The sequence below is a fragment of the Globicephala melas genome, chromosome X (genome assembly GCF_963455315.2).
Source record: "Globicephala melas chromosome X, mGloMel1.2, whole genome shotgun sequence".
NCBI classification, from domain to species: Eukaryota; Metazoa; Chordata; class Mammalia; order Artiodactyla; family Delphinidae; genus Globicephala; species Globicephala melas.
The window spans coordinates 11,976,299-12,003,692 of record NC_083335.1 but is presented as its reverse complement, the minus strand read 5'-3'; the positions used below and the strand labels follow the sequence as shown (position 1 = coordinate 12,003,692).

Sequence of the window (27,394 nt, the reverse complement as noted above, 5' to 3'; positions counted from 1 at the left end):
TTCCGTGTACGCTGTTGCTCTTCCCCTATACAGAGGTAGAGTTTATTCCTCAAGTCCCCTTAAATCTGGGCTGGCCTAATGACTGCTTTGACCAACTGAATAAGGTGAAAGTGTCATTATGACAAGCTTAGCCTTTAAGGGAACTGGCAGTATCTACTTCCTATGCTTGGAATGATCCTTCTGGTAACCTCGCTGCCATGCTGTGAGAAATCCAACCTAAAGGGAAAGGCCACATGTAGGTGCTCTAGTCAACAGTCACTGCTAAGCTCCCAGCTGAAATCCAGCATTAACTGCCAGCCATGCGAATGAGCCATCTTGGATGTTCAGCCCAGTTAAGCACTCAGGTGACTGTAGGCCCAGTTACCATCTGATTGTAACTGCATGAGAGACACCAAATGATAACTTCCCATCTGAGCCCACTAAAATCCCAGAACCATTAGAGATAATAATAAATTGTTGTGGTCAACCACTATGGTATCATTTGTTAGGCAGCATAACTCTCAGTGCCTTGCTATTGGGTAAATCCAGGGCTCAGTAAACGTTTTCTGTAAAGGATCAGATAGTAAATATTGGATTAACCAAAAAGTTCATTCAGGTTTTTCGAACATTTTGGCCAACCCAATATTTTTGGCTTTGCTGACCATACATCTCTGTCACAACTACTCAATTCTATCACTGTAATGAGAAAGCAGTCACAGACAAATGGATGTGGATATGTTCCGATAAAATGTTATTTACAAAATTGGGGGGGAGGGCTGAGGCCTTTGCCATAGTTTGCAACCTTTGGGCTAACTGGATAAAACAGTGACCAAGGAGTATTAAAGACTGATAACTAGGTAGGCCTTTCCAGTAACTTTAGCCTTTTAGCAGTTTTCTTGGAAACACAAAGCTTTAACCCAATGTTTCCCAAAATGGATTTTGTAAGATAGGCATTAAGGGAGGGAAATGTGTTGTTGACAAATAAATTTCTTAAAGCTCTGGATTAAATCTAAGTTATACAAGATTTTATACTGCCGGATTCCTCAGAGCCTTTACATGCTTATCCCAAAGAAGTACACTGTTTGAATTTCAGACCCAGTGCCAGGCTGCTGGGGGAAAATTTTTAAATGAGGGAATTTGGGGTGTCAGTTCTTCCTATATGTAATACCAGAGCTGCTGCTTTTATCTCACCTTCTCTCACTGCTCTTCTTCAGGCTCATTTTCTCTATAACACCCCTGCTCTACCAATAATATGCTACTTTTTTTATTGGCATTTACTCTCTTAAGGCCTTGGCTTCGCTGATATGTAAAGCTAACAATTCTCACAATAACTGTACTCCAAGGCCCCATTTCAAATTGGAGGAGCACTCCTAGCAGAGTGAAGAGTTAGAGTAAAGGCCCTAAAGAAGCAGTGTGCCTGTTGTGCTCATAGAACATCAAGGAGGCCAGTATGGCTGCAGCAGAGTAAGAGGGAGAATACAGGGAAATGAAGTTAAAGAGGTAACCAGGAGCTGGATTTTATAGAACCCTATAGACTATTTTAAGAACACTTATCTATATTTCTGAATGAAATAGGGAATCATAGTGAGGTTTTTGCAACAGAAAAGAAGCATGATCTAACTTAGGACATAAATGCATCATCCTGTTTGCACCAAAATACAGAAACTCAAAATAAATGAAACAAAAATGGACAGAGCTGAAAGAAGAAATAGACAAATCCTTAATTAGAGTTGAGGACTTCAACCTTCTCCTACCAACAACTGGTACAATTATTAGATAAAAAATCATCAAGTATATAAAATATCTGGAAAACAAAATCAACCAGCAGGTTCTAATTGACATGTATAGAACACTTCACCCAGCAACTGCAGAATACATACACATTCTTTTCAAGAGCCTATAGAACATTGGCCAAGATATATCATATCTTGGTATATAAAACAAGCCTCAACAAATTTAAGAGAATTGAAATCATATAGAACAGTGTTCACTAACCACAAGAGAATCAATCCAGAAATCAATAACCAAAAGATAACAAAAAAATACCCAAACACTTGGAAACTAAACAACACTCTTCTTAATAATCCATGGGTCAAAGAGGAGATCTAAAGACAAATCAAAAAATACCTTGAACTGAATGGAAATGAAAATACCTCATATAAAAAATTGTGGTAAGCAGCTGAAGTGCCGAGAAAGAAATGTCTAAAACTAACTGCTTACATTAGAAATAAGGAAATGTCTTAAATCAATAGTCTAATTTCCTACCTCAAGAAACTAGAAAAATAAAATATATCCAAAGCAAGGAGAAGAAAGTAAATAATAAATACAAAAAGAGAAATCAATGAAATTGAAAATAAGAAAGCAATAGAGAAAATCAATGAAACAAAAAGCTCTTTCTCTGAAAAGACCAATAAAATCGACAACCATTAACAAGACTGAGAAAGAAAAAAAGAGAAGGTGCAAATTACCAATATCCAGAATAAAACAGGGGACATCATTACACTCCCTGCAAACATCAAAAGAGAATAAGGGAATACTATAAATACCTCTATACATATAAATTTTACAACTTAGATGAAATGGATCAACTACTCAAAAAACACAAACTATCAAAACCAAGTTGAAATAGGCAATCCGAATATACCTATAATTATCAAAGAAACTGAATTCATAATTTGAAACCTCCCCTCCCAGAAAAATTCTCCTACTAAACATTTAAAGAAGAATTAACACTGATTTTACACAATCTCCTTCAAAAAATAGAAGGAGGAATCCTTCCCAATTCATTTTATGAAGCCAATATTACCCTGATACCAAAAACCAGGCAAAGACAGTACCAAAAAAAAAGAAAGAAAGAAAAAGAAAGAAAGAAAAAAAGAAAAGAAAACCAAAGAACAATATCTCTGATGAACCTTGATATAAAAATCCTGAACAGAATATTAGCAAACTGAATCTAAAAATGAATAAAAGGATTATACACCAATAACAAGTGAGAGTTATTCCAGGCATGCGAGGCTAGTTCAATATTTGAAAACCAAATAATATAACTCACCATGTCAATAGGCTAAAGAAGAAAAAGCATATGATTATATAAGTTAATGCATAAAAGACATTTGACAAAATCCTACACCCATTCATGCTAAAAAACTCTTCGAAAAATAGGAATAGAGAGCAAATAACCTACAGATCATTTGCAGGACAACTGATGTGTTTACTATGTTTACTCTTCTAATTGTAGTCTTTTAATCTATGAACACAGTATGTCTCTCAATGTGATATGAGCATGTGCTAAAGAGCATTTACAGAAAACCTACAGCTAACTACACTTAATGATGAAAGACTGAATGCTTCCCTCTAAGCTCAAAAACAAGACAAGGATATGTACTCTCACCATTCTTATCCAACATAGTACTGGAAGTCGTAGCCACTACCATTAAGGCAAGCAAAAGGAATAAAAGGCCTACAGATCAGGAAGGAAGAAATAAAACTGTCCCTATTTGCAGATGACATGGTGGCCTAAGTAGGAAATCCAAGGGAATCCATTTTTAAAACTGCTAAAACTAATAGGTAGCTCAGCAAAGTCACAGGATACAAGATCAACACACAAAAATCAATCGCACTTCTGTATACTAGCAATGAACATGCAGAAACTGAAAATAGAAATACAATACCGCTGGCAGTCACTCCAAGGAAATGCACTTAACGAAAATTGTACAGGATATGTATGTTGAAAATAACAAAATGATAATGAAACAAATTTTTAAAAGAGCGAAATAAATGGAGGGATATACTGTGCTCATGGATTAGAAGACTCACTACACTAAAGTCAGTTCTACCCAAAATGATTTATAGGTTTAATATAATTCTTATAAAAATCCATGCAAAGTTTTATGTAGACTTAACAAAGCTTATTCTAAAATTTATATGGAAAGGTGCAAGCCCTAGAATAGCTAAAACAATCTTGACAAAAAAAAAACAAAGTGGGAGGAATAACTCTACTCAACATTATAGCTACAGCGATCAAGACTGTGTGCATTGGCAGGGGAATAGACACATAGATCAATAGAACTGAACAGAGAACTCAGAAATAGACCCACCCAACTGATTTTTGACAAAATTTCCAAAATGTTTTAATGGAGGAAGGATAAACTTATCAACAAATGATGCTGGAGCCATTGAACATTCATAGGCCAAAAAAAAAAAAAAAAACCAATATCAACAACAACAAAAAAACCCTTCAATAAACCTCACACCTTGGGACTTCCCTGATGGTCTAGTGGTTAAGACTGCACGTTTCCAGTACAGGAGACCTGGGGTCAATCCCTGCTCAGGGAAGTAGATCCTGCATGCCACAACTAAAGATAAAGATCCCGCATGCCGCAACTAAAAGATCCCGCCCGCTGCAACTGAAGAGCCCATATGCCGCAACTAACATGCAGTGCAGCTAAATAAATAATTTTTAAAAATAAATAAAAAAATAAACCTCACACCTTATCCCCCCCCAAAATAAAACCCCACCAAAAACACTCAAAATGGTTCATGATCAAACACCAGTTACCAATGCCAGGAGAGAACTACAGCTTCATAGAAGATAGCGAAGTTCATAACTACGTCAACCACAAGGATCTTGGTATCGGAGTCTTCAAAGAAAACACAATACAGTCAAGCAGTGGTTGGAACAACACTTTACTTACCTAGACAAGTAAGAGCAAGACTAGCTCCAATAGTGGGTGTTGGTCCCTCTCAGCAACCACGGCAGGGAAATTGGCCTACACACACCCCTCATGTCCCCGCAGGGGACAGATATAGCAATGGGGTTGACCAGGTGCCATAGACACACACACTTAGGCAGAAAAAAGGAGTCATATTGAGTCTGAAACAGGGAAACATATTCCCACGCAAGGCAATAAGAATGGCACAGGCTGTGAGGGTTTCTTATCTTTCGGTTAGGAAGTGTTCTAGGTCCAAGGCTCTGAGTGGGCAAGCCTGGGGAGGGGCGACAGGTCAGCAGTGACTGCTCTCCCAACAATGGACTGAAATGTAAAACTATAAAACTTTCTCTAAACATTAAGAGAGAATCTTCACGGTCTAGAGCTAAGCAAAGATTTATTAGGCCTGACACCAAAAATGCGATCCATAAAAGGAAAAATTGATAGATTAAACTTCATCGAAATAGAAAAGTTTTGCTCTGCACAGGACTCTGTAAGAGGATGAATCAACAAGCTGCTAGGTGGGGGAAAATATTTGCAAACCATATATCTGTCAAAGGACAAGTATTGTGAGTACATAAATAACTCTCGAAACTCAACAGTTAAAACAATCAAATTAGAAGACAGGCAAAATACATGAACAGAGATTTCACTGAGGAGGATACATAGATGGTAAATAAGTACATCAATAGATGGTCAACATCATTAGCCATTAAGGAAATGCAAAATAAATTGCAATGAAATATCACTACCTACCTATCAGAATGACTAAAATTAAAAATAGTTGACAACACCAAATGCTGCCAAGGATACAGGGAAATTGGGTCACTCATATACTACTGGTAGGGATGTAAAATGGTATACTCCGGAAACCCGTTTAGTAGTTCCTCAACATGTTAAATATAGAGTTCCCAAAAGACCCCGTGTTATATAAATGAGTCAAAGATGGCCTCAGTGTATTGGCCCTATGTTGTTTATTTCTTCAAAGCAGGCCAGCACCCACTCTGTCAAAAGCACATCAGTGCCAAGCGCTAATTTTTATACAACCAGATTTTTAGCCATTTTTAGCCTGCTTTGCATACCCCACAAGACTACACCAAACATCTGTTAGCTACAGATTAAAGCCCCCAAGCCACTGTTGTCCTTCAGAGTCCTCTGACCCAGAGAGTCTGCACCATACTGTTGAGCAACATTACCTAGACATGTAAGCTCCATCTCTAATCCTCATCTCCCCTTGAAGTCCCCTTGCCATCCACCACTTAATAAAATAAAAAGGGGGAAATTTGGACCCAGAAACGGATGTTCACAGGAGGAAGATGATGTAAATATGGCCATGTGATGATGTAGGTAGATGGGACTGATATAGCTACAAGCCAAGGATTAATGGCCACCACCAGGAGCTAGGAGGAGACAATAAAAGGTTCTTACCAAGAAAGAGTCCCATAGGGAACATGGCTCTGCCAACACCTTGATTTTGAACTTCTAGCTTCCAGAACTGTAAGACAATAGATTCCTGTTGTTTTAAGCCACACAGTTTGTGATACTTTGCTATGGCAGCCCTAGCAAACTAATAATCCATGGAATATCACTCAGCAATAAAAGGAAAGAACTACTGATAAACACAACAACTTGGAGAATTATGCTGAGTAAAAAAAACAACAAAAAAGCCAATTCCAAAACGTTACATGCTGTGTAATTCCCTTTATATATCATTTTTGAATGGACAACATTTTAGAAATTAAGGGCTGATTAATGGTGGCCAGGGTTTAAGGACAGGGCAGAGAAGTAGTGTGGGAAGGACGTGGGTATGTCTATAAAAGGGCAACACAAAGAATCTTTGTGGAAATGTTCTGTATCTTGACTGTGGTGGTGGAGACATGAACTTACATATGTGATAAAATTGTATAGAACTTAATACACACACACACAAATAAGTACAACCAAAACTGGTGAAATCAGAATAAAATCAGTGAACTACATGCCAATATCCTGGTTGTGATTTTACACGGTAGATTTACAAAATGTTACCATCTGGAGAATTGAGCAAAGTGTCAGTGGGTCTCGCTGAATTGTTTCTTACAACTGCATGTGACCTACAATTACCTCAATAAAATTTTTCAGTTAAAAGAAAATATCTCTTGGTTGTTAAGAACAGATTTTAAATAGAAAGAGTGACAGAAGGGAGAAAGTTAGGAAACTTTTGCAGAAATCCAAGAGAGAAATGGATGTTGGCTTCAACGAGGAGTATAGCAGTAGGGTTGAAGCAGTATGGAGATGTAGTTGGATTCTGGATATATAGTATTTTGAAGGTAGAACAGAATTTGCTGACAGATGCATGTAGGAAGTGAGAGAAAGAGGAGTGTCAAGGATGACTTCAAGGTTTTAAGGTGGAGAAGGCTGTAGGTGGAGAAGGTTTGGCAGTAGAGTTGGGGGAGGGGATTGAGATAGTAAAGCTAGGGGACTACATATCATCAAGGGAATAATTGTAGATAGAGAAAAGGAAAAAACTAAGAACTGAGACTTCAAAGAAGGTTCTTAAAGCAGGGACTCAAAGGTATCTCAAAAAGTTTAGGTTATCCAACTATGAAAGTATGGAATATCCAAGTGTGTGGGTTCACAGACTAGTTACAATTAGGAGTCTGCAGCACACAAGCTGAAGATTATTGGGCTAGGATATCTTGAGTTGGGGCATGGGCCTCATGATTTGAGTTTATGTGCCACCCAAGAAACCCAGGAGAAAAGTACCCTCCTTCCCCTACACCCACTTCTCCCAAAAATCCCTCAAACGACACAAAACAAAAACCAGCATGTCCAAAGTGGCTGATTTCAAAATCTGTAAAGAAATCCTTGAGTGGGCAGAGATTCGCTGTGTAAATATTGTGAAGAACGACTTCATTCTGCCACCTGATCTTTCCACTGGGAGCTTGGCTGTTTCCCCCAGATCCAGCCTGTCAGTCTTATGGTTGATACAGACTCCAGGAGATGTGCAATCCTGGCTGCCACCCTCCCCATCATGCTTCTCACCCCATCTGTTGGCTGGTTCTTAATTCTCTGTACTAGTATTAGAAGTTCCCTCTGGGAACCCAATTAGGGCGTGCTCACCAAGCAAAACTAATGTGCCCTCTGTAGGAAGTACATACAGCAGTGTTCAACATGTTGGTTTGATGGGACTTGAAGCAGCAAACAGACAGTGTTCCCATAACGCCTGTCACTCCGGGACAGAACCATAGGGGGAGTAGAAATAAGGGAGGAAGGGAGAGAGAATGGGGACACTTTGGGACACAGCTGCCACCTACTGCTGCTCTGCCATGCCTAGAAAAGCAATGAAAGCTGAAGGCAATTGCTCAGTTTGCTCGGCCCCTGGTGAGGCCGCAATATCTCTAAGCCAGTTAGTTACATAGAGGGTGGTAAGGTTGCTCAGTCTGGAGAAGCGAAGCATGGAAAGAGTTAGGGAGGAGACAGGAGCTATTTTCAGTTTTGAGGAACATGGCTGTCACTGCTGGAGACCTGGGAATGAGGTAGAAAACTGGTTTTCTGCATTGTGGCTTCAAACCTCAGACCTAGTAATGTCAGCAGGGTATGGGAGGCAGAGGAAATAGGCGTAGTTGGAGACAAACCTTTCTACAGCCAGAGCCTTCTTGCCTATCAACCTGCCTCTCCATCCCTGGTATAGGTGGTTGGTGCCTTCTAGGGAATTCCATGATTGCAGACATGAGGGGGGAGGTGCAGAGGACCAGAATAATCTGGGACACTGGTCAAAAGCACAGATTCTCAAGTCCCACTCCAGACCTCCTGAAAAAGATTCTCTGTAGGAGGGCTCTGGATATCTGTATTTTAATAAGCTCCCCCAGATGATGCTGATCTGAAGCCTATCCACACAGTAGTTTTTGAAAATCCCTGAGCCAGTGGCCCTTTAAGACCCTTTCCAACTCCAAGAAGCCAGGACTATAGTCTTTAGCCCCAGTGCCAGCCAATGTAGCCTAGAGAGAGTGGGTCTAGGAAGGAGTTGCTTTGCAGAGCCAAGGAAAAGGAGACAAATGTCTCCAAGGAAAAGACTTTCAAGAGGCTCCAGCTCTCCTGGTAAGGGAAGGTACAGGAGTGTCAGGAGTCACACACCACTCCTGCCTTTGGTGACTACATTTTAAGCATTAATAATAGCTCACATGCTCACATATACTGAGAGTCTATTATGTGCCAAACACTTTGCTTAGCACTTTACATTCCTTTTCCTTCCTTATAATAACCCTCTGAGAGAGATATTATTATTGCCCTATGTTATAGAAGAAAAAGCTAAGACTCAAAAAAAAGAAATAAACTTGCCCCAGACCACATGGCTCTTAACCGCCATGCTAGGCCTGGGTTGCCTCACTTGAGTAATAAAGGAGCACTGTGGCAAAGGCCTTTTGGATTCATTAAAACTAAAAGAACCACACTCATGATTGTACTCTCAAGTCCCAGGCAGAATTGAAGGGAAGGTTTGGGGATGTCTTGGGTTTTATTAACCTTCAAGTCCTACCTGCTTGATTGTATGGGTGATTGCATACCTCTGTGAAGTGGCTTTTCTGTCTGCCCTGAGTCCCACCACTTTCCTGCCCCCACACCAGGACCCACACTAATCTACAAAGTGCCTTTGTGAAAATTAGAAAAAGGTGTCCCTTCTAATACATGTTGCCCAGTGGGCACAGGGCTTGGAGAGCAGTTTGAGACTTCAGACAAATTAGAAAAGGAGGCACTCTATCTCTCTGAGTGGATGTACCTCTGCATCAGTTGTATAGCTTAGGAAGTGGAGAACGGGCTGGATTACAGCCTCCTTGAACTCCCTTGGCTTTATACCTTTTTACAGGGTCCAATCTGATCAAATCTACACAGCAGACCTTGTGGCCACCCTGCCCAATACTTCCAAAGGTTGCCTAATCTCAGGGAGGTGAGAAAGGAGGGAGCTCCTCACTGAGGGAGACATTGGAGAAGAGAATCAGAAAAGAGCCTACTGATTTCTTGGATGTGTAGATTAACATTTTTTGTCAAAATTGGGAAGGTTCAGTCATTAGCTCTTTGAGTATTCTTTCTGCCCCTTTCTCTCTCTCCTTTCCTTCTGGGATTCCCATTATGCGTATGGTGATACATTTGATAATGTCCCACAAGTCTCTGAAGTTCTGTTCTGTTTTATCATTCTTTTTTCTTTCTGTTCCTCAGACCGTATAATCTTGATTGATCTATTTTCACATTTGCTAATTCTTTCTTTTACCAGCTCAAATCTGCTACTGAGTCCTTCTACTGAACTTTTCACTTAAGTGATTATACATTTCATTTCCATTGTGTTGTTTTTATAATGTCTATCTCCTTATCGATATTTTCCACATAATGAGAAATTATCACCATACCTTCCTTAATTCTTTCCATGTAGTGTCCTTTGCTTTCTTGAACATAGTTATAAAAGTTACTTTAAAGCCTTTGTCTGCTAAGGCCAACACCTGGGGCAACTCAGATACAGTTTCTACTGTCTACTTTTTTTGTTTTAATTTGTTTTAATTTCTCCATCGAATCTGAAAGAGATCCCTGCTGGGTAGAGTCATCTTGGTTGTAGGTTTTTCCCTTTCATCACTTTAAATATGTCCTGCCACTCCCTTCTGGCTTGCAGAGTTTCTGCTGTGAGATCATCTGTTAACCTTATGGGGGTTCCCTTGTATGTTATTTGTTGTTTTTCCCTTGCTGCTTTTAATATTGGTTCTATTTAATTTTTGATAAATTAATATGTGTCTTGGTGTGTTTCTCCTTGGATTTATCCTGTATGGAACTCTCTGCACTTCCTGGACTTGATTGACTATTTCCTTACCTATATTAGGGAAGTTTTCAACTATAATCTCTTCAAATATTATCTCAGTCCCTTTCTTTTTCTCTTCTTCTTCTGGGACCCCTATAATTCGAATGTTGGTGCATTTAATATTGTCCCAGAGGTTTCTGAGACTGTCCTCAGTTCTTTTCATTCTTTTTTCTGCTCTGCAGTCGTTATTTCCACTATTTCATCTTCCAGGTCACTTATCCGTTCTTCTGCCTCAGTTATTCTGCTGTTGATTCCTTCTAGAGAATTTTTAATTTCATCTATTGTGTTGTTCCTCAGTGTTTGTTTGCTCTTTAGTTCTTCTAGGTCCTTGTTAAATGTTTCTTGTATTTTCTCCATCCTATTTCCAGGATTTTGGATCATCTTTACTCTCATTACTGTGAATTCTTTTTCAGGGATACTGCCTATTTCCTCTTCATTTGTTTGGTCTGGTGAGTTTTTACCTTGCTCCTTCATCTGCTGTGTGTTTCTCTGTCTTTTCATTTTGCTAAACTTACTGTGTTTGGGGGTCTCCTTTTCACAGACTGCAGGTTCGTAGCTCCCTTTGTTTTTGGTGTCTGTCCCCAGTGGCTAAGGTTGGTTCAGTGGGTCGTGTAGGCTTCCTGGTGGAGGGGACTCGTAGTGCCTGTGTTCTGCTGGATGAGGCTTGAATCTTGTCTTGCTGGTGGGCAGGACCGCATCTGGTGGTGTGTTTTGGGGTGTCTGTGACCTTATTATGATTTTAGGCAGCCTCTCTGCTAATGGGTGGGGTTGTGTTCCTGTCTTGCTAGTTGTTTGGTGTCCAGCACTGTAGCTTGCTGGTCGGTGAGTGGAGCTGTGTCTTAGCGTTGAGATGGAAATCTCTGGGAGAGCTTTCGCCGTTTGATATTACGTGGAGTGGAGCCGGGAGGTCTCTGGTGGATCAGTGTCCTGAACTCAGCTCACCCCCCTCAGAGGCACAGGCCTGACACCCGGCCGGAGCATCAAGACCCTGTCAGCCACACGGCTTCTCTGGAGGGATCGAATCAGCGCACGTCCCTGGAGCTGGCTGCCCCGGGGGCCGCAGTGCTGCAGCACCGGATCTGTGCGTGGTCAGCTTGGCCGGCCCCCACACCCTATTCATTACGTCTTGATGTCCACCAGGTGGCAGCAGAGAATGTGAGAAGCCCATAATCTCTGAGCAAAACTTCCTAAAGACTTTTTATTTTTTTAACATGTTTATTGGAGTATAATTGCTTTACAGTATTGTGTTAGTTTCTGCTGTATAACAAGGTGAATCAGCTATGTGTATACATATATCCCCATATCCCCTCCATCTTGCTTCTCCCTCCCACCCTCCCTATCCCACCCCACTGAGGTGGTCACAAAGCACCGATCTGATCTCCTGGAGCGATGCAGCTGCTTCCCACTAGCTATCTATTTTACATTTGAGTTCTATGGGGGTTTCCTGGAGAACCAAACAAGACTTTTATGGGAGGAGAGATTTTGGTTTTTGTTTGTTTAAAGCCTGCCCCAAAGTACACTACATGGACCATCTTAGCCCATAAGTCAGGTTACAGCCCTGCACATTCTTTTCATTCATGTATTTCTACCTTGCCTCACCCTTCCTTTCAAGCATTTGGGCCAGGAGGCCTTTCTTTTAAGACAAAGTGTCCCCCTGACACACTTTCAAAAGGTTCTCTAAATCTTCTAAATCCCTTTGGCTTCGAGACAGCCTCTCTGCCTGCATTTCCAACCTCTCCCTGTTTTCTCAGTCACTAGCTGGTACTTCCTGGAAGATGTCCCATTGAAGACATTTCTATGAGGTTGGGAGGGCAGAAGGGAGTATTGGTTAGCTATGTTTGGCTAGATTTACAAGGCGCCTTGACTCTGGAATCCTCAAAATTCTAGACTTTGGGCATTTTATCTTATACAGTAGAACATTATTGGAATAAAATGTTATCCAAAGATAAGGCAGATAATGAGTGAGGTTCAAAGTGGAGGGAGAGGATTAAGAAGAGAAAAGAGCTCTGAGGAAAAGAGGTGGATAGACAGTGCATAATATACATCAGTTTCCACAATTGTAAAATGGGGAAAATAACAGTTGCTATCACATAAGGTTATCGTAATGAATAAAAGAGTTATTCCTGTAAAAACACTTGTGAAAGCACCTGGCATGTAGAAAGCGCTATCTTTAATTTATATAATTGTAGGACTACAATTGTCTTATTATTACCAGTCCTTCGTCACACTGCAGCCCTCCAGAGCGGGTGCTTTAGGAGACTAACCCTTTCCTGGTTCTCAGTCACTTCAGTGACTCCAGATTCCTACCACCCTGAATTCTTTCTGACACACCACAGATCTGTGACATCCTCCTCTAAGATGTCCTTGTTGATTAACACCCACTTTTAGCTAAAATCAGTGAGCACCAAGGGGGTTGGTGATGAATCAGTAAAGAGGTATCTCAAAGAGCCAACATACAGCATATTTGTGGGACCAGCACACTGGTGGATATCAGAGTGAACAATTTTTAGCACCAACAAGAGAGCTAGGGCTTTCTCCCCAATTCGATTTCCCCTCTTCTTTCCTCACAGTAGCTCTAGCCATTGGACTCTGCAGTAGCTTTCCAAGCTGGCCTGAGTGATTATTTCCTCACCCAACCACACTATGTCATCATGAGCTGTTTTCTGTGATTTGATGGATATTTATTTCTAGGAGGATGGGAAACAAAATGTTTGAGGTCATATAGTGCAAACCATTATTTTATAGAAAAGGCTTCAACCCAGAGATGGGAGTGGACTTGCTTAAAGTCACAATGCTAGCATGTTTATTTCTTCCAAAAATTCTAGGCCCCTTGAGGGCAGGGACCATGATTTCTAATTGATTTCTATTTCTCTCTACATAGCATCTTACATGGTGGAAAGCTAATGATATTGTAAATATCAACTTGTCAAAGTCAGAAGACTTGGGCTGTGAGAAGACATCACTTACTAACTGCATAATCTAAGTTGAGTCAACACACTCCTTAGACTTTGTTTTTACCTCTGTGAAATGGAATTAATTGTCTCTGACTCTTCTTCACAGAACGTGGTAAGAACAAAGAGAATGGGCATAGAAGTTACTTATAATCTATGAAGTGTCAGCCAAACTGAGGCACTTAATAGGTCTGAGCTAGGCATAAAGAAAATACCAAATATATGCTCTCTAAATGAGTGGAAACCTTCTGCCATAGAGCCACCAGCAGAGTAGCCAGGACTTCAGAAGGCAACGTGTCCAGAGTCTTGGATAACTGCATCTCCCTTTCCTACCTTGAGAAAGCTATACAAGAGCAGCACCCCACCCCTAGTTTTCCTGAGACACAGGACCTATTGTCCCAAACCTACCCTGACTTGCACTCTCATTGTCTGCAACCGCTTTCACCTTTTCAGCTTTCCAGGTTCTTTAAATCCTTCTCAGGGAGTGAGGTTATACGCTACGACCAAAATTCCTGTTCATAGTAGCCCCTCAGGAACTGGCCCCTCCCTACCTCTTCACTATTTACTAGCATGCACTAAGGACAACTGCACTGCACAATTCTGGGCTGAAGGGCGGTGAGAACGATGATGGTTGCCATTATCCTTGTGGTCTAGGTGACTAGTGCCCTCTGGTGCACAACTCTAGGAATACAATGTGACTGGTGCCAGCTGCACGTACTCTCCATTCCCATCTCTATGCCCAACACAGGCTACTTCCTTTGCTTCGAATGTCCTATTCCTCTCCTCTCCACTCATTCAAACCATCCCCATCCACTGAGGACCTGTTCGACTTCTAACTGCTCCATGGAGCTTTCTCTAGCTCAAGTTGACACCTTCCTTCCATGAACACCTGACATGTGGAAAGTGCTATCCTAATTTATATACAGATAGACCTAGGAGATATTGCAGGTTCAGTTCCAGACCACCGCAATAAAGCAAATATCGCAATAAAGGAAGTCACATGATTTTTTTTGTTTTCCAGTACATATTAAAGTTATGTTTACACTAGATTGTAGTCTATTAAGTTTGCAATATGCATATTTGTCTAAAAAACTACATACCTTAATTTAAAAATTTTTTATTGCTAAAAAATTCCAAAACAATTACAATAGTAACATCAAAGATCACAGATCACCGTAACAAATATAATAATAATGAAAATGTTTGAAATATTGCAAGAATTACCAAAATGTGACACAGAGATATGAAATGAGCAAATGCTGTTGGAAAACTGGTGCCAAAAGAGTTGCTCAATGCAATAGCTGTGAAGCACAATAAAGTGAAGCGCAATAAAACTAGGTATGCCTGCAATTGTAGTACTACACTTATCTTACTATTAGCAGTCACAGTGAAGTCCTCCAGACAAAATGCTAAACCTTTCCTGGCTCTCAGTCACTTCAGTCTTAAGATTCTTATTTACTACCCACCCTTAAAGTTAGCATCCCACAATTTAACATGTTTAAATGTCCTCTAGTTTCTTCATGTGCTTTAGTCTTCTTAATTGTAAGTATTATAGGGCAGAGACCATGTCTTAGAGTCCTCCTAGTGTAGAGATTAATATAAATAGCATTACAGGAATAATAAGAGCTACTATTTATTGAGCACTTATGGTGCATCAGGCACATCAAATGACACACGTTTTAAATCAATATATGTCATTCAATCCTCATAGCAACCTCGCAAGGCAGGTACTATTATTCATTTTTCACAGACGAGAAAATTGAGGTTAAGAGAGGCAAGTTGACTTGCCCACACCTACAACCACTCAGTAGCAGCCTGGCTCCAGAGCTCACTCTAAACCATTATCTTATTGTTTCCCAAAATGTGGTCTGCATAAATCACCTGCATTAGAATCACTTCAGGTGCATATAGCAAACCGTTGCACCCCATGTCAGCTGAGCTGAATCAGAATCTCTGAGGATAGGCTCCAGAAATATTTGAGATTTTATCTAGGTAGCTGGTATTAGATTAAGTTTGAGAACCAATGTACTATACTTAACACGTACAAGCTAATTGACACAGAATCGTGCATGTAAATGCATACTCATGCACACATGTAAATAACAACACACCCAACAACACATAATATTTTATATCAGAGTGGTCCTGAGGGATCAGTGAGGGAAAGTATCCTTTGAGCCTGCTTTTCCAGCCTAACCATCAGATTACAAAACCACATAATGAATTTTACATTCCTGCCTCCGTAGGAAAAATGGGTATAAAAATATCTTGGCCTTGCTGGATCTTGGCAGTGGAGGGTGGCTGGCTGGCTGGCTGGCTACCCAGACCCACAGCCCATCCTACCCACACCCCCCCCGACACACACACAATGTCTAAGAATCTGTTCATTAGGTTATGCCATAAGCCAGTTTCAAAAGAAAGGGAAGGTGCAAAAGAGACACAGGTATATCAAAATTTTTGTGTGGCTAATTCTTAGCTGTGTGGACTTGAATAAGTTATTTAATCTCTCTCACTTCAGCTTTGTCATCTGTAAAATTGAGATGATAATAACAACAGTAGCCATTTCATAATATAGTTATGAAGGTTAAATAACCTAGTACATTTAAAGAGCTTGGAGTCTAAGTATTAGAAGAAGAGATTGACAAGTTGTACTCGATGTTAGTATAGTAGTATTGCCAGGTTTTGAGCTTAGCATCCAGACCCTGTTTCCAGCTGGATTACTAGTGGGTCTTTAGATGGAGGACCCTGGAGAGTTTGTCAATATGGCGTGGAAGAATATGTTTTTGGATATGAAACTGGGATGGAAGAAAAAATAAAGATATTAGGAGGAGCTTCAAGATGGCGGAAGAGTAAGACGTGGAGATCACCTTCCTCCCCACAAATACATCAGAAATACATCTACATGTGGAACAACTCCTACAGAACACCTACTGAATGCTGGCAGAAGACCTCAGACCTCTCAAAAGGCAAGAAACTCCCCACGTACCTGGGTAGGGCAAAAGAAAAAAGAAAAAACAGACACAAAAGAATACGGACGGGACCTGCACCAGTGGGAGGGAGCTGTGAAGGAGGAAAGGTTTCCACACACTAGAAGCCCCTTCTCGGGTGGAGACTGTGGGTGGCGGAGGGGGGAGCTTCGGAGCCACGGAGAAGAGCACAGCAACAGGGGTGCGGAGGGCAAAGAGGAGAGATTCCCACACAGAAGATCTGTGCCGACCGGCACTCACCAGCCCAAGAAGCTTGTCTGCTCACCCGCCAGGACGGGCGGGGCTGGGAGCTGAGGCTTGGGCTTCCATCAGTCGGAGCGCAGGGAGAGGACTGGGGTTGGTGGCGTGAACACAGCCTGCAGGGGGTTAGTGCACCACGGCTAGCCGGGAGGGAGTCCGGGAAAAAGTCTAGAGCTGCCGAAGAGACGAGACTTTTTCTTGCCTCTTTGTTCCCTGGTACGCAAGCAGAAGGGATTAAGAGTGCCGCTTAAAGGAGTTCCAGAGACGGGAACGAGCCACGGCTATTAGCGTGGACCCCAGAGATGGGCATGAGACGCTAAGGCTGCTGCTGCCGCCACCAAGAAGCCTGTGTGCAAGCGCCCCTCCTGGGAGCCTGTGCAGCCCGTCACTGCCAGGGACAACTTTCCCGGGAGAGTTCTACACAGCACCTCAGGCTGGTGCAACGTCACGCCGGCCTCTGCCGCCGCAGGCTCGCCCCGCATCCGTACCCCTCCCTCCCCCCGGCCTGAGTGAGCCAGAGCCCCCGAATCAGCAGCTCCTTTAACCCCGTCCTGCCCGAGGGAAGAAGAGACACCCCGCAGGTGACCTACACGCAGAGGCGGGGCCAAATCCAAAGTTGAACCCCGGGAGCTGTGCGAACAAAGAAGAGAAAGGGAAATCTCTCCCAGCAGCCTCAGGAGCAGTGGATTAAATCTCCACAATCAACTTGATATACCCTGCATCTGTGGAATACCTGAATAGGCAACAAATCATCGCAAATTGAGGAGGTGGACTCTGGGAGCAAATATATATATATATTTTTCTCTTTTCGTGAGTGTGTATGTGTATGCTTCTGTGTGTGATTTTATCTGTATAGCTTGCTTTTACCATTTGTCCTAGGGTTTTGTCTGTCCGCATTTTTTTCTTTAATTACTTAAAAAAATTTTGTTCTTAATGATTATTATTTAGTTTTTACATTAATAACTTTTTAAATTTTATTTTACTCCCTCCTTCCTTCCTTCCTTCCTTCCTTCCTTGCTTCCTTCCTTTCTTTCTTTCTTTCTTTCTTTCTTTCTTTCCTTCTTTCTTTCTTTCTTTCTTTCTTTCTTTCTTTCTTTCTTTCTTTCTTTCTTTCTTTCTTTCTTTCTTTTCTCCCTTTTATTATGAGCCATGTGAAAGACAGGCTCTTGGTGCTGCAGCCAGGAGTCAGTGCTGTGCCTCTGAGGTGGGAGAGCCAACTTCAGGACACTGGTCCACAAGAGACCTCCCAGCTCCACGTAGTATCAAACAGCAAAAATCTCCCAGAGATCTTGATCTCAACACCAAGACCCAGCTCCACTCAACGACCAGCAACCTACAGTGCAGGACACCCTATGCCAAACAACTAGCAAGACAGGAACACAACCCCATCCATTAGCATAGAAACTGCCTAAAATCATAATAAGGCCAAAGACACCCCAAAACACAGCACCAGACGTAGACCTGCCCACCAGAAAGACAAAATCGAGCCTCAACCAGCAGAACACAGGCACTACTCCCCTCCACTAGGAAACCTACACAAGCCACTGAACCAAACGTAGCCACTGGGGAGAAACACCAAAAACAATGGAAACTACGAAGCTTCAGCCTGCGAATAGGCAATCCCAAACACAGTAAGATAAGCAAATAAGAAGACAGAGAAACACACAGCACGTGAAGGAGCAAGGCAAAAAACCACCAGACCTAACAAGTGAAGAGGAAATAGGCAGTCTCCCTGAAAAAGAATTCAGAATACTGATAGTAAAGATGATCCAAAATCTTAGAAATAGAATGGGAAAAATGCAGCAAACTTTTAACAAGGACTTAGAAGAACTAAAGAGCAAACAAACAGTGATGAACAACACAATAAATGAAATAAAAAATTCTCTAGAAGGAATCAATAGCAGAATAACTGAGGCAGAAGAACAGATAAGTGACCTGGAAGATAAAATAGTGGAAATAACTACTGCAGAGCAAAATAAAGAAAAAAGCATGAAAAGAATTGAAGACAGTCTCAGAGACCTCTGGGACAACATTAAATGCACCAACATTTGAATTATAGGGGTCCCAGAAGAATAGGAGAAAAAGAGAAGGACTGAGAAAATATTTGAAGAGACTATAGTTGAAAACTTCCCTAATATGGGAAAGGAAATAGTTAATCAAGTCCAGGAAGCACAGAGAGTCCCATACAGGAGAAATCCAAGGAGAAACACGCCAAGACACATATTAATCAAACTATCAAAAATTAAATAGAAAGAACAAATATTAAAAGCAGCAAGGGAAAAACAACAAATAACACATAAGGAAATCTCCATAAGGTTAACAGCTGATCTTTTAGCAGAAACTCTGCAAGCCAGAAGGGACTGGCAGGACATATTTAAAGTGATGAAGGAGAAAAACCTACAACCAAGATTCCTCTACCCAGCAAGGATCTCATTCAGATTTGACAGAGAAATTAAAAGCTTTACAGACAAGCAAAAGCTAAGAGAATTCAGCACCACCAATCCAGTTTACAACAAATGCTTGGAACTTCCCTACGCAGGAAAGGCAGGAAACACAAGAGAAGGAAAAGACCTACAATAATAAACCCAAAACAATAAAGAAATTGGTAATAGGAACATACATATCGATAATTACCTTAAATGAAAATGGATTAAATGCTCCAACCAAAAGACATAGACTGGCTGAATGGATCTAAAAACAAGACCCATATATATGCTGTCTACAAGAGACCCACTTCAGACCTAGGGACACATACAGACTGAAAGTGAGGGAATGGAAAAAGATATTCCATGCAAATGGAAATCAAAAGAAAGCTAGAGTAGCAATTCTCATGTCAGACAAAATAGACTTTAAAACAAAGACTATTACAAGAGACAAAGAAGGACACTACATAATGATCAAGGGATCAATCCAAGAATATATAACAATTTTAAATATTTATGCACTCAACATAGAAACAACTCAATACATACAGCAAATACTAACAGCCATAAAAGGGGAAATCGACAGGAACACAATCATAGTAGGGGACTTTCACACCCCACTTTCACCAATGTACAGGTCATCCAAAATGAAAATAAACAAGGAAACACAAGCTTTAAATGATACATTAAACAAGATGGACTTAATTGATATTTATAGGACATACCATCCAAAAAGAACAGAATACACATTCTTCACAAGTGCTCATGGAACATTCTCCAGGATACATGATATCTTGGGTCACAAATCAAGCCTTGGTAAATTTAAGAAAATTGAAATCGTATCAAGTATCTTTTCCGACCAGAACACTATGACACTAGATATCAATTACAGGAAAAAATCTGTAAGAAATACACATACATGGAGGCTAAACAACACACTACTTAATAACCAAGAGATCACTGAAGAAATCAAAGAAGAAATTAAAAAAATACCTAGAAACAAATAACAATGAAAACACAACGACCCAAAACCTATGGGACGCAGCAAAAGCAGTTCTAAGAGGGAAGTCTATATAGCAAGAAATTCCTACCTTAAGAAACAAGAAAAATCTCAAAAAACAACCTAACCTTACACCTAAAGCAATTAGAGACAGAAGAACAAAAAAACCCCAAAGTTAGCAAAAGCAAAGAAATCATAAAGATCAGATCAGAAATAAATTAAAAAGAAATGAAGGAAACGATAGCAAAGATCAACAAAACTAAAAGCTGGTTCTTTGAGAAGATAAACAAAATTGATAAACCATTAGCCAGACTTATCACAAAAAAAAGGGAGAAGACTCCAATCAATAGAATTAGAAATGAAAAAGGAGAAGTAACAACTGACACTGCAGAAGTACAAAGGATCATGAGAGATTACTACAAGCAACTCTATGCCAATAAAATGGACAACCTGGAAGAAACGGACAAATTCTTAGAAAAGCACAACCTTTGGAGACTGAACCAGGAAGAAATAGAAAATATGAACAGATCAATAACAAGCACTGAAATTGAAACTGTGATTAAAAATCTTCCAACAAACAAAAGCCCAGGACCAGATGGCTTCACAGGCGAATTCTATCAAACATTTAGAGAAGAGATAACACCTATCCTTCACAAACTCTCCCAAAATATAGCAGAGGGAGGAACACTCCCAAACTCATTCTATGGGGCTGCCATCACTCTGATACCAAAACCAGACAAAGATGTCACAGAGAAAGTAAACTACAGGCCACTATCACTGATCAACATATATGCAAAAATCCTCAACAAAATACTAGCAAACAGAATTCAACAGCACGTTAAAAGGATCATACACCATGATCAACTGTGGTTTAACCCAGGAATGCAAGGATTCTTCAATATACGCAAATCAACCAACATGATACACCATATTAACAAATTGAAGGAGAAAAATCATATGATCATCTCAATAGATGCAGAGAAAGCTTTCGACAAAATTCAACACCCATTTATGATAAAAAAAAAAAAACCCTCCAGAATGTAGGCACAGAGGGAACTTACCTCAACATAATACAGGCCATATATGACAACCCCACAGCAAACATCGTCCTCAATGGTGAAAAACTGAAACCATTTCCACTAAGATCAGAAACAAGACAAGGTTGCCTACTCTCACCACTATTATTTGACATAGTTTTGGAAGTTTTAGCCACAGCAATCAGAGAAGAAAAATAAATAAAAGGAATCCAAATCGGAAAAGAAGAAGTAAAGCTGTCACTGTTTGCAGATGACATTATACTATATAAAGAGAATCCTAAAGATGCTACTAGAAAACTACTAGAGCTAATCAATGAATTTGGTAAAGTAGCAAGATACAAAATTAATGCACAGAAATCTCTTGAATTCCTATACACTAATGATGAAAAATCTGAAAGTGAAATTAAGAAAACACTCCCGTTTACCTTCGCAACAAAAAGAATAAAATATCTAGGAATAAACCTACCTAAGGAGACAAAAGATCTGTATGCAGAAAATTATAAGACACTGATGAAAGAAATTAAAGATGATACAAATATATGGAGAGATATACCATGTTCTTGGATTGGAAGAATCAACATTGTGAAAATTACTCTACTGCCCATAGCAATCTACCGATTCAATGCAATCCCTATCAAACTACCACTGGCATTTTTCACAGAATTAGAACAAAAATTTTCACTATTTGTATGGAAATACAAAAGGCCCCGAATAGCCAAAGCAATCTTGAGAACGAAAAACAGAGCTGGAGGAATCAGGCTCCCTGACTTCAGACTATACTACAAAACTACAGTAATCAAAACAGTATGGTACAGGCACAAAAACAGAAATATAGATCAATGGAACAGGATAGAAAGCCCAGAGATAAACCCACGCACATATGGTCACCTTATCTTTGATAAAGGAGGCAGGAATGTAGAGTGGAGAAAGAACAGCCTATTCGATAAGTGGTGCTGGGAAAACTGGACAGGTACATGTAAAAGTATGAGATTAGATCACTCCCTAACACCATACACAAAAATAAGCTCAAAATGGATTAAAGACCTAAATGTAAGGCCAGAAACTATCAAACTCTTAGAGGAAAACATAGGCAGAACACTCTATGACATAAATCACAGCAAGATTCTTTTTGACCCACCTCCTAGAGAAATGGAATTACAAACAAAAATAAACAAATGGAACCTGATGAAACTTAAAAGCTTTTGCACAGCAAAGGAAACCATAAACAAGACGAAAAGACAACCCTCAGAATGGGAGAAAATATTTGCAAATGAAGCAACTGACAAAGGATTAATCTCCAAAACATACAAGCAACTCATGCAGCTCAATGTCAAACAAACAAACAACCCAATCCAAAAATGCGCAGAAGACTTAAACAGACATTTCTCCAAAGAAGATATTGCCAACAAACACATGAAAGAATGCTCAATATCATTAATCATTAGAGAAATGGAAATCAAAACTACAATGAGATATCATCTCACACCAATCAGAATGGCCATCATCAAAAAATCTAGAAACAATAAATGCTGGAGAGGGTGTGGAGAAAAGGGAACCCTCTTGCACTGTTGGTGGGAATGTAAATTGATACAGCCACTATGAAGAACGGTATGGAGGTTCCTTTAAAAACTAAAAATAGAACTACCATACGACCCAGCAATCCCACTTCTGGGCATGTACCCTGAGAAAACCAGAATTCAAAAAGAGTCATGTTCCAAAATATTCATTGCAGCTCTATTTACAATAGCCAGGACATGGGAGCAACCTAAGTGTCCATCAACAGATAAATGGATAAAGAAGATGTGGCACATATATACAATGGAATATTACTCAGCCATAAAAAGGAATGAAACTGAGTTATTTGTAGCGAGGTGGATGGACCTAGAGTCTGTCATACAGAGTGAAGTAAGTCAGAAAGAGAAAAACAAATACCATATGCAACACATATATATGGAATTTAAAAAAAAAAGAAAATAAATGTCAGAAGAACCTAGGGGCAAGCCGGGAATAACGATGCAGACCTACTAAAGAATGGACTTGAGGATATGGGGAGGGGGAAGGGTAAGCTGGAACAAAGTGAGAGAGTGGCATGGACATATATACACTACCAAACGTTAAATAGATAGCTAGTGGGAAGCAGCTGCATAGCACATGGAGATCAGCTCAGTGTTTTGTGACCACCTAGAGGGGTGGGATAGGGAGTGTGGGAGGCAGGGAGATGCAAGAGGGAAGAGATATGGGGACATATGTATATGTATAACTGATTCACTTTGTTATAAAGCAGAAAGTAACACACCATTGTAAAACTATTATACTCCAATAAAGATGTTAAAAAATTAAATTAAATTTTAAAAATAAAGATATTATTTTGCTTACCACTTCCTCTCCTGTCATAATAAGTTATTATTATTTATTTTATGATATGTAGATTTGCTGCCAAAAAAAATTCAGTGTCCTGACAGCTCAATTTCTCACTTTCAAGTCAAGCCTCATATATACAAGCCAGGGTGGCATATAGAGTAGTCAGGAAAGGAACAAGGCACCCTCGTTTGGGTCAGGTCTACCTAATTTTCAACTTTACCCGCTTATAGATTATGAGAGTGGCACATACTATATTAGGTCTAAGTAAGGACACTGTTCCCAATTATTACATTCAGTTTCTCTGGTCTAGGCAAATACTTTGTAAAGGTGTTTCATATTTTCTATTGAATTTGTTTCTAAGAAAAAATTCATCTTATTTCTATTATAGATCCCAGTTAATTAAAGATGTATATTGTAAACTCTAGGAAACCACTGAATTTTTAAAAAGAAGTACAAATTAAAAGCCAATAGTAGAGGTAGAATGGAATAAAATGCTCAATTTTTAAAAAGTGTAAAAATTTTGAAGTCAAAGAAGAAATGGAATAAATAGAAAACAGCTAGCATGATGGTACATTTCAAGCAAACTATATCAATAATTACAATAAGTGCAAGTTGTCTAAATATACCGCTTAAAAGACACAGATTTTTCACACAGAATAAAAAAGCAAGACACAACTATGTCCTCTACAAGAAACCTACTTTTAAATTAAAAGACCCATATAGGGTAAAAGTAAAGGAAAAAAAATCAGTGTTTTCATTCCCTGGCCTTGGCAGATGTTGCTCGGTGTTGGATAAAGTGAGGAAGGTGACATCAGAACAAGACAGCAAGGAGAAAAGAATATACATGTCTAAAATTCCTCATACAAAACCCTTAGAGTTTGACATTTTCTGAAATTCAGAATTTGGGGTATTTTGGACAGGCAATATGGTGAATATATGGTATATTATATAATACCCCCGGGGGCTGTTACAAACACATTAGTATTTCATAGTGAAATGGATAGTCACATAAACAGGTTAAATAAAGACTATACATAGCCTCATATCAATTCAGGTCAAGTTTTGCTGCCTATGAGTTTTGGTGGCAAACTTATGAAAACTTATGGTTTTTAGAGATTACTGAATTTTGGAATTATAGATAATGGATCATGGTCCATATTCAGGTCAGTCAAGGAGGAGCAAAAGAAAAGTGAGACCCACAAATGAAGCCATGCTGAAGCCTCCTTGGTTTTGGGATACAGGTCCATTCTTCACTTTTTCCAGCCAGAGACAGCACTTGTCCTCCAGCCTGAAGCCCCTGAAGTGCACAGTACTTTGAGTGTAGGGTTGTGGATCACTTAAGGCAAAGTTATGCCCACTGTACATGCAGAGAACATGACCTTAGGATAGAAGCACTGTGTACATTATGGCCAAGTGCTGACCATGGCTGGCATCAGGAACGACTAGAACAGAACAGCTCTGATGTGCTCTTTTAATATACTGAATTCATGCACAAGATTTTATCTGGAGAAAGGGTACTAAACTATAGCCAAAAAATATGTGTCGACCATAGCATTGAAAAGTACATTGGATTGTTCCATTGAAATTTGCTAAGAGAGTAGAACTTAAATATTCTCAGTAAAGAAAGAAAGAGAGGGAGAGAGAGAGAGAGAGGGAGGGAGGGAGGGAGGGAAGAAGGAAGGAAGGAAGGAAGGAAGGAAGGAAGGAAGGAAGGAAGGAAATACGTGAGGTGACTGATATGTTAACTCATATATCTAACCATCATGTTGTACACTTTAAATATCTTACAATTTTATCTGTCAATTATACCTCAATAAAGCTGGAAAATAGAAAAAGAAAGAAAAGTGGCTTAATTTTATTCTATTGGAGTTTGTAGACGTGTAGATTCATGCATTCCATCAAATTAGGGAAGTTTTTGGCCATTATTGCCTCTAATATTCTTTCTACCCCTTCCTCTCTTCTCTCCTAGGACTCCCATTGTGATTGTGTTGGTCTTGATGCTGTCCCATAGGTCCAGTAGGAGCTTACTCAGCCATATCGAAGGCAGAAATATAATTAATTCCTCTTGACCTCAGCATATAAACTTCCTAGGGGAATATGTGGATGTCTGATATAATGTAGATAAGCCAAGTCATAAGCAGACAGTGGAAATGATGGAAAGTTGGCGGTAAGCTTCATAGAAATACAGTTGGCAGGGCTGGTCCTTAGATACAGACAAAAATATGGAAGCCTACTTCAGCGACCATCAACCTTTTTTCCACTCCTACATTCGTCACATGCATAATACACCATCAGTAATTCTCATTTTATATTTAGTGATTCTCACGGACGGGGTGCCCTACAGCGCATCTACCCCATGGAGCTTATGGTATGCCCCCTTCTGTGCACTCTCAGTCCCTCACAGGTTTAAATCACTGTAATGAATGGCATAGTGGAAGCCTCACATATTTCTACCGCTAAATCCTTCCCGACATCAGCCTGCAGCAAAGTCCACAATGTCCATCAAAAGTCATTCCTGGAGGCTGAGGTATTCTGAGGCAGCATGATAAACCAGGAAAAACTTCAGCTGAGGGTTGGACATATTTAGGTTCTAATCTCACCTCTGCCAGGTATTAGCTGTGTGACTTTGAGAAAAATCACTTAACCTCTCTGAACATATTTCCTCAACTGTAAAAGGGGGAAAATAGTAATATGAACAACTCTGCAGAGTTGTTGTGGGAATTAAATGAAATGAAGTTTATCAAGTCAAGGGGTGAAGGTGAGATGCAAATCTTACAAACTTAATACAGGCCAAGTAGTGGCATGCAAAGAGCATAGCATGGAGTAAGGTAAAACTGGATCTAAAAGCTGGCTCTGCGTTTACCAGCTGTGTGACCCTGTTAGTCTCTTAATTAGCTTAACTGGTTTCCTCATCTGTATAATGGTGATAAGAACACTTATCATAAAGGACAGTCATTAAGATTTAATGGGAGAATGTGAGTGAAAAAAAATGTGTGAATGCTTTCCACAGATAATTTTTGAGCATATGGGAGTATGATGGAGATCAGTGTAGTGTGGGGAAAGGTAGGGGAATACTTTAGAAAGAGTGCTCAGGAAAGCCCATTACTGGCACTAAGAAGGTGATGGAAGAACTTAGCAAATGGGAGTTTCCATCCTTTGCAAATTTTTAAAACTTGCACTACTTCCACCCAGACAACTTTTAAAAGGTTCTCTCCTTCAAAAAGCACATATCCACTTCCCTGGGGTACAGCTTCCTATTGACCAGTTTCTTCCTTTCACCTCAGTCTCATGTCTTGCCCCTCCAAAGCATAAAACTCTGAGACAGCAAGGACACTGCTGGTCCTGATTCAGTAATCAGCCTCTTTCCATGTTTCCTTCCTTGAATCATGCCTATTTTGTTTGTAGGAGTCCTCTTCTTTTTTTAAAACTTCTTTTTATGATAACTTTATTCAGATATAATTAACAAACCACTATCACTGACCACAGGCTGAAGAGCAGGTCTCTTAATTCTGGTCAGAGACCAAGCTGCTAACACTGAATACAATTCCTGTGTTTAACCCTGGGCTCCAACCACATACCTAACCTAAGACATAGCCTGAATCCCTAACTCTGGACTTGGAGACTTAACCCTAATTTCAGACTGAAACCTTAACCACGGTCCCACATAGGGACCTCAATTCTATCCATAAACTGAGCCTCTTTCTGGCCATACTCCAAGGCCTTAACTCTGATTAAATTGAGTCCCTAGTCACATACTCACTGGCTATGTCTGGTCCAAGACTAAGTAGTGTAGTTATGACCAGTCCCAGAATGAGTCTCTAACCTTGATCTCCTATTGAACCTTAACTATGGCTACTGATAAGCCCTTAATTCGTGATACAGAGAT

General features: G+C 40.0%; 1 protein-coding gene across 14 annotated transcripts in view; it reads right to left on the bottom strand.

Annotated features, from left to right (window-relative positions):
• The window catches only part of ARHGAP36 (Rho GTPase activating protein 36), a 158,651-nt gene that overhangs the window by 121,930 nt on the left and 9,327 nt on the right, over window positions 1–27,394 (bottom strand). For 2 of the 14 annotated variants that reach the window (XM_030846539.3, XM_060292821.2), the window contains exon 3: window positions 6,117–6,183. The exons of 10 other annotated variants lie outside the window; for them this stretch is intronic. In XM_030846539.3, the coding sequence (XP_030702399.1) occupies window positions 6,117–6,183 (67 nt within the window). Of the gene's footprint in view, window positions 1–6,116; window positions 6,184–27,394 lie in introns of those variants that run through there. 2 more of the 14 variants (XM_060292828.2, XM_060292831.2) reach the window with 1 other exon arrangement.